Here is a 7,462-nt window from a genome sequence, read left to right as displayed (position 1 = left end):
ACATCTGATAATAACCGACGGTAACATACGATGGAAAAAGTGCGTAGTTGGAGCTGTCAATTCTTTTTTTTTTAATTTTCATACAGTGCTGCCAGAGACGATCAAAAATTTTGACAGCGGACAGTTCGAATAAGCGCTGCTGCTCGAGTGGGTTGTGACCATTAGTTCGAATTCAACTTAGAGGTCACAAACACCTCAAATAGCAGGGTTTTTTCTTCTTGGGTATTCGATGATCTGTCAAAATGCAATCGTTGAAGCAACCAGCGTCTAGATAGATTGTGGGGAAAATACGTAAACATTTGTCAGTGCAGCAGCAGGTGGATGGTGCAGGTGCAGGTGGACTTGTGCGAGTTGTACGATGGTGGAATGTTGTTCACTTATCAATTATTCACGCTTGTGCAGTTAGATTCCTAATCAAAGCACTGCGTTCAGCATTAGCACAACACCATCGATCCGGTATCGATTACTCGTAGTTTTACTGCGGCTGGTGTTTGTTGTTTCGTTGAACCACTTGTTCACAGTGAAGTCCGTTTTGCGGAACCATTTATTTACCTTTTTCCCAGCATGTTGATATGTTAACGTGAAAAGAAAACACAGCAGAAAGTGGTTGCAAACAAATAGCATTAAACAGTAAAATCAAGTCGCGTGAACGCTTTTCTTCACCCTCATTGCTCTCGTGTGAGCGCCGTCGTCGACAACGTGACGTCCGTGTCGTGCATTTTCCAGACGTACTTCGCTGCCCTCGTTTTCTACCTGCATAGCTGCAACTAAGAAAACGGGTGCTACTCGATGCTTACGTCGATGAGCTCATAGCCTGCTGTTGTGCTTGCAGTCGCTAGTTTTACTACGCGCACATCCCCCCTAGTCAAATGCCCCGCGGAGTAGTCGAAGTTCATTAGCCGCATCGCTGTTGGACGGCTACTATTATCAACCAGTGGCCACTGCTGGCGAGTCACAACAACCACAACAACGTCGCCGTCATCATCATCATCATCATCGCTCGCGTAATTCAGGAAGCGACGGGGAATCGCATTCGCAAGACCCAAAGTCCAAACGCACCACGTAATCGAGCCAACTGGATGACTGGATGACCCCTTGTCAGTGTGTGATACGAGAATGATAAGCTCCAAACCGCTGGCCGTGGTAGGCGCAGTCAGTTTGAGTTCGGTTTCATTCTTCAGCTGGCAGTGAATAGACACAGGTTTCGAGTATTTGAGTAGCATCGTTATCGCACCAAATTTCACAATGGACCAGCAGCAACGGCAAGAGCCCGCAGTGGCCAGCAGCAGTGAAAGTGGAAGCGGTCCAGAACAGCAGAACCTGATGCTGTTCGACAGTCTGATCGAGCTGTGTCGTAACAATGTTAATTACTTCGAGGGAGACGACACGGAGACCGGTTTGCGGCTGCACGGTGCATTCGTCGGGCTGATCGACCACATCGAGATGGCCAAGCCGCTCGTGCGCACGGTGCAAGGTTTCATGCACGAGTACGACTTCGATCCGTCCGTGCCGGGTAACGGGTTCCGCAGCTTCCTGGCCGTCGTCGATTGCTGCGTGAAGATGTCCCTGAAGCTGGCCCGTTACGTCATGGAAAACCGGAGCGCCATTCTGTTCCGCAAGGCGGTGTACGTGAAGGAGGTGGAAGCGTACAACCACCTGATGGCCAGCCTGTGCACGTGTCTCGAGCACGCGCAAACGCTACGCGAATGGACGCGCGAATCGGGCGACCTCTTCCCGGATGAGTCGCACTCGGTCGAGGAGCTGTTCGCCACCGGTGGCATTATCAATCAGTACTGCTTTTACGGCCGGTGTCTCGGATTTCAGTTCTGCGACTCGATCAAACCGCTGCTCAAGTTCATCTCGATCGGCATGGCCGGTTTCTCTGAGGGCTACTACTCCGAGGGTGGCCGCATTTCGAAGGCCACCAGCCTGATGTACACCAGCACCAAGTACATGCTCGATCCGGAGTTGCGCGCACGGCGCATTGTGAACATCTCGCAAAACTCGAACGTGGACTTTTGCAAGGCGTTCTGGTTTCTGGCCGAATCGGAGATGATGCACTCGCTACCGTCGTTCGTTGGCTTCAAGGTAAAGGTGAACCGCGTGATTACGATCCCACCGGAACCGATCCAGCTGAAGTCGACCGTACCGGATGCGGCCGTCTTCGTGGACATTCCCATCCCGAAGAGTCACGGTGGGGCGGCCCCGATTAAGGCTCGGCTCATATCGGCCGTCAAGCGCAAGGGTATGATTGGCGAGCGGAGTAACTCACAGCGGAGTACCATCTATCCGGCAAGCCGTGGCCTCCTGTTCCACTGCCACGGAGGCGGTTTTGTGGCGCAGAGTTCTAAATCGCACGAATCGTACCTGCGCGAGTGGGCCGTCTCGCTGAACGTGCCCATCCTTTCGATCGACTACAGTCTTGCACCGGAGGCACCATTCCCGAGGGCCTTGGAAGAGGTCTTTTATGCGTACTGCTGGGCGCTGCGCAACTGCGAGCTGCTTGGCACGACCGGCGAGAAGATTATCGTCGCCGGTGATTCGGCCGGTGCCAATCTCAATCTCGGCTGCGCGATGAAAGCGATCGAGTTGGGCATACGGCGCCCGGATGGTATCTTCATCGCGTACTGCCCCGTGCTGATCAGTTTCGTTCCCAGCCCGGCCCGTATGCTCTGCCTGATGGATCCACTGCTTCCGTTCGGATTTATGATGCGCTGCCTGAAGGCGTACGCCTGCCCCAGCCGGGAGGTGCTGGAGGAGAACCGAAAGCGCCACGAGCAACGGCAAGCGATCGTTAATGCTGGGCTGCAGGTGGCCAACAAACAGGCCGTTGAAGCGTCTGCAACATTGACCGTTTCGAACGCTGCTACCACAGTGATCAAGGAGGATGAGGACGAGGAGGAGGACGTGCAAGGAATCAACGGAAACAACAGTCCAGATCGATCGCCAGATTCGGTTGATGACAATTCGATGTGGGAACAGTTAAACAGCGTCAATACGGTGCAGGTAAGGTGTTTTATATTTTTCCAAACTAACTTGATGGTCCATGTAGTGGAATATTTGAAGTTCTCTAAGTGTAGCAAATTGAAATTACCGATTACTGCGAAATTTCTGAAAACGCACTATCATTTCTTTACATTATAAGGTTGCTGTTGAGGTGAAAAACGCTTTGTATTATTTTTTAAAGCTTGCTTATATCAAATTCCAGTTCTAAAGGCTCTCAAAACTTGATGGAACTTGTGAACACATTTTGGTTTTTTTTTGTCTAAGGATAACACGGAATATTTTTCGGCCAGGCAACGCCATGATACGCTTAAAAAAGTCATCTTAACAGTGAACAATTTTGGAGAAAAACATCACTCTTTCGGATTGGCCAGCACGAAAAGCGATACCTTTGGCCATTCTGCCAAACTTGGCCAATTCGATGCCGATTTTTTTTTTAATTCTCCTGTAAAAGACCGGGAAAAAACTAATCATTTGTTGTAGATTTTTAGTGAAATAATCAAGATAAATTGAAATAAAATTAGGTTGCGTTTATAGGAATTTCCTTTGGTAATAATTTCTTAATTTTTTTCTTTGTAAAATGGTCACCGCACCAACTCTAGTGAAAATCTCCACAGCTCTAATGAAAATCTCAAAGACAAAGAGCAAATAATATTTGTTTAAACTATACAAAGAAATTTAAACTTACTTCTGACGGTAATTGACTCAAACCATAAACATATGTGTATTAGTTGATTATCTAACATTAAAAAAACTGCAAATTTTAGGAAAACGTACAGGACACACCATGAAATCGTCCAACGGTTGAATTTCATAAACTTGTTTTTTTTTATAATAAAGGGCTCACGAAGATCCGTCCTATACGGTATAATCATCTTTGTTTGGCAGTACAGAAACAGAGCCCCATGCAGGACAATTTTAAGGTCATCTAGGCAACTGATAAGCTGTTATAAATGTGTTTTTTTTAATCGCCAAAACTCAGCATAACGAAGATAACAATTCCACAGCATTATATAAAAAGCGCATACCGAAGGATTTTTTTTATTATCAATTCATCGCATCACGGCGCCTCGAACAAAACATGGGAATGTATAACGAAATTAGAACATGCTGAATTACTTTTAGAAAAAAAACAAATAGTAATCAATAAGTTCATTTACACTGATATGATCTCGATTACGTTCCGTATGGCGTATTCAAGCGGATGCTCCTGTAGTACAATCTTTCGTTATCTCCCATTTGGCATCGTACAAATTCCAAGCGATTTGTTTGAAGCATTAGAAAAAATATGATTTAGTTCTGAATGCTTGATTAATGGTCACACTCCGTCTTTGTTCTGCTTTGAACACAGCTCCAAAACCAACATCTCAGCCCGGTGAGTGACACGGCCAGCGATACGCTTGCCCTGAAGAGCCAATCGGCCGGGAACACGATCGACATCATCAGCCCGGACGAGAGCAACACCATCACGTCGCTGGAGGAAGACTCTCAGCCGATTACGCTGCAACAGGTAACTCTTAACACCGAGCCCAGCAATGTGACCGTCGTGGACGATCTCGATATGGATATGCCAAGCGATATCAGCTCGGAGCGGACCACGCATAAGTACGTTTCAGATTTCATAGAAAGGTAGGTAGTTTGGGTGTGTTTGTGTGGCGCAAGTACGGCGTTTAATAATCACCTTCAAATTGGCTTGTTCGTTAGATACGTCCTCGATACGACCACCAATGCCGCGGGTGAAATTGAACCGATCCTCCGTCCGGTGTCGCGTTCACAATCGGAAGAAAATATAGTCCTCGATATCGGAAGGGAAGCGATCAGTGTACAGAACCTACAGGAACGGTAAGAGTGTTTAAATTAAAATCAACCAACATCCAAACGTATCTCATTCATGAACCTTCTAATCCTGCAGTGTTACGTCGGTCGCGAGTAACTTCGTCAGTAAGGTATGTAAGATGTTGGGTCCCTTATTCTCCTACTTCAATCGCACTTTGATTATATCTATGACTCAACTTCCCTAATCTTTCATTTTTAAAAGCCAACTCTTCTTTTTATCTGACTCGATTTGCCTGATCTTTCCCTTTTTCCTTTTCCCTCGACAACCATGTGTACTTTGATTAGCAAGGCCAACTCTGATTTTTACATCCAATTTTCAGGTATCGAGTACGATCACCAGCATTACCGCATCCAAACCTATCGCCGTCGGTGGAGGGTCGCAGAGCGAACTGCAGAGCAATCTCGATGCGCTGATTGCCCGCAGCCCGTCGGACGAGTTTATCTTTCACGTCCCGAAAGATTCCCACCTGTCACCGTACTGGGCTTCTGATGATGTACTGAGTCAATTTCCACCTACTAAAATTTTGGCAAGTATTTGGAAAAGATACGATTGGACACGTCGTCCCCATTGATAGGATTATTTTAATTTCATATTCATAATTTCGATACCTACATACCATTGCAGACAGTTGTTCTGGATCCCTGCCTCGACGACTGTGTGATGTTTGCCAAAAGACTGAAATCTTTAAACAGGTCCGTTTCGCTCGACATTCTCCCGGGGTTGCCGCATGGATTTTTGAACTTTGCAACCGTAAGTAAAGCTGTCTCTTGTGAAGCTTCATTTCGGTAAACATTAATTCCACCTGCTCTCTCAGATTTCCAAAGAGGCTCACGAAGGCTCCAAATTGTGCGTCCAGCGCATATCGGAGTTGCTCGATATACCGGCCACGCCGGAGGAGGAGGCCGGCACGACGCAGCAAGGCTGCTGTTAGCGAACCTGCTGGTAAAGCTGTCTCGAAGACCCACTTCGCAACTTCGCACGGCACACCGATACGCTACCGGCTGTAGTTCGGTTGATCATACGCGGGTCATGTTGGATAAACCCGGCAGTGAAAGAGAAAAAAAGATCATAAACGCCGTAGACAAGCTTTACAATGCGCTTACGTAGTGCGCGCTGCAGGAAACTGCAATGGGGGATTTTTTTCGATTTTATTTTACATCGGAGATATGCATTGAATACACTTTAACTTCGCTTCATCTCCCCATCATGCTCAAGCGAGGCTTCTACGTAGCCCTGTCATTGCCCCAAAATGTCCAAAACCGTAAAGATACTGGGTCGCTGAAAGCGCGGACCATGCATGGAACCAAGTGAACGTAACTAATTTCACCAACCCAGAAAAACGTAACACGTCCCGATAATGAGAATTTTGCAACCCAAAACGCAACCGATTGGCCTTTTTCCTCTGCATTGTTTTTTACTGGCGATGCGGCGATTATTATTGCACATTTATATACATTTATACATTGCGTAGGCAAAAGCATTCTAAAATGCGCCTCGTTTAGGTTTGTGGAGATGGAATTGGCGCAACTTACACATTGTACCGTATTGCAACTCGAAATCCATGAGCTGAGCAAAAAAAGAAACACACACTGCTTAATGATAACATAATAACCTGCTTCATCGTATCAAACCAATCTATCGTTGTTATTTTTTTTTGTTTTTGTATTGTTTAGCAAATAATTACTAAAAAAAAACTTGTTAGGTGTTGTTTTATTTTTTTAGTATCAATGGAATTGTTTAGAAACGTTAAGCTAAGCTTCAAACTGTTAAAGTATGCTAAAGATGGGTCACGGAGGGAATTGTCACACGATAGTGAAACTAAAATTGAAATAGCCAAACAATAAGCATTGGGAAAAGTAGTAATAAGGTAGAACAGTGGTATAGGAACGAGTACGACATAAAACAAAAACAAAAATCTCATCCGTTATCTTGTTGTTACACGTTACATACACATATTATACTAACAATACGATATGTTCAAGCAAAACTACCGCGAACAAAACAGAAAATACACAACATGATATTAGCGGTCGATGGAGAAGAATCTGAACAGGAAAGGAAACAAGGAGTAGTTGTATAACCAACCAGGGTCTGTTAGACATTCAATCATATCCGGTGACAAATCCAGCATTATGTTTCCCACCGTTTACCTTAACTTAGTTTTGTGGTAATTTAACTGTACAATCAGCTTTTTTTAATGCAATTCTAATATTCCGAACATCGGTTTTTCTTTTCACATAAGAGTGCAAGACTAGGAGTTTGTCGTGGTACTTGAAAGACTATGTAAAGATTAAAGTATTTGAGTAGCAAACTGCAACCGTAAAAAAAAACAAAAAAACACGTGTGCTATTAACGTTCATGTGTGCAATGTTCGTCCACTAATATACACGATGCAGCTAAGCTATTTCTAAAGCGATCATATTCTATACTGCTTATAAAAGAAAAATGAAACAATTGGTATAACAACTTCTGAGCCAACCAATTGTGGTTTTATTGATTTCCTATCGCAGGTTGATTCGAATCCGATGGTTAGAACAAAAAATGTACCTAAATTACTCAAGATGTTATTTATTCCCTTTCGACTGGAAAGATATTCAAAAAAACGACTTATTGTTCAACATA

The 7,462-nt window shown here is 45.0% G+C and overlaps 1 protein-coding gene across 1 annotated transcript; it reads left to right on the top strand.

Moving 5' to 3' along the window:
• Positions 1-1,158: 1,158 nt before the first annotated feature.
• LOC131286875 (hormone-sensitive lipase) lies at positions 1,159-5,860 on the top strand. The gene is made up of 7 exons (XM_058315882.1): positions 1,159-3,006; positions 4,355-4,632; positions 4,708-4,845; positions 4,916-4,949; positions 5,160-5,366; positions 5,465-5,590; positions 5,655-5,860. The coding sequence occupies exons 1-7, from the start codon at positions 1,246-1,248 to the stop codon at positions 5,769-5,771; spliced, it is 2,661 nt and encodes an 886-aa protein (XP_058171865.1). The 5' UTR covers positions 1,159-1,245; the 3' UTR covers positions 5,772-5,860.
• Positions 5,861-7,462: the final 1,602 nt, after the last annotated feature.

This window comes from Anopheles ziemanni, chromosome 3 (assembly GCF_943734765.1).
Source record: "Anopheles ziemanni chromosome 3, idAnoZiCoDA_A2_x.2, whole genome shotgun sequence".
NCBI classification, from domain to species: domain Eukaryota; kingdom Metazoa; phylum Arthropoda; class Insecta; order Diptera; family Culicidae; genus Anopheles; species Anopheles ziemanni.
Note: the sequence above shows the minus strand (reverse complement) of the source record. Positions and strands in the feature narration are given on the sequence as shown.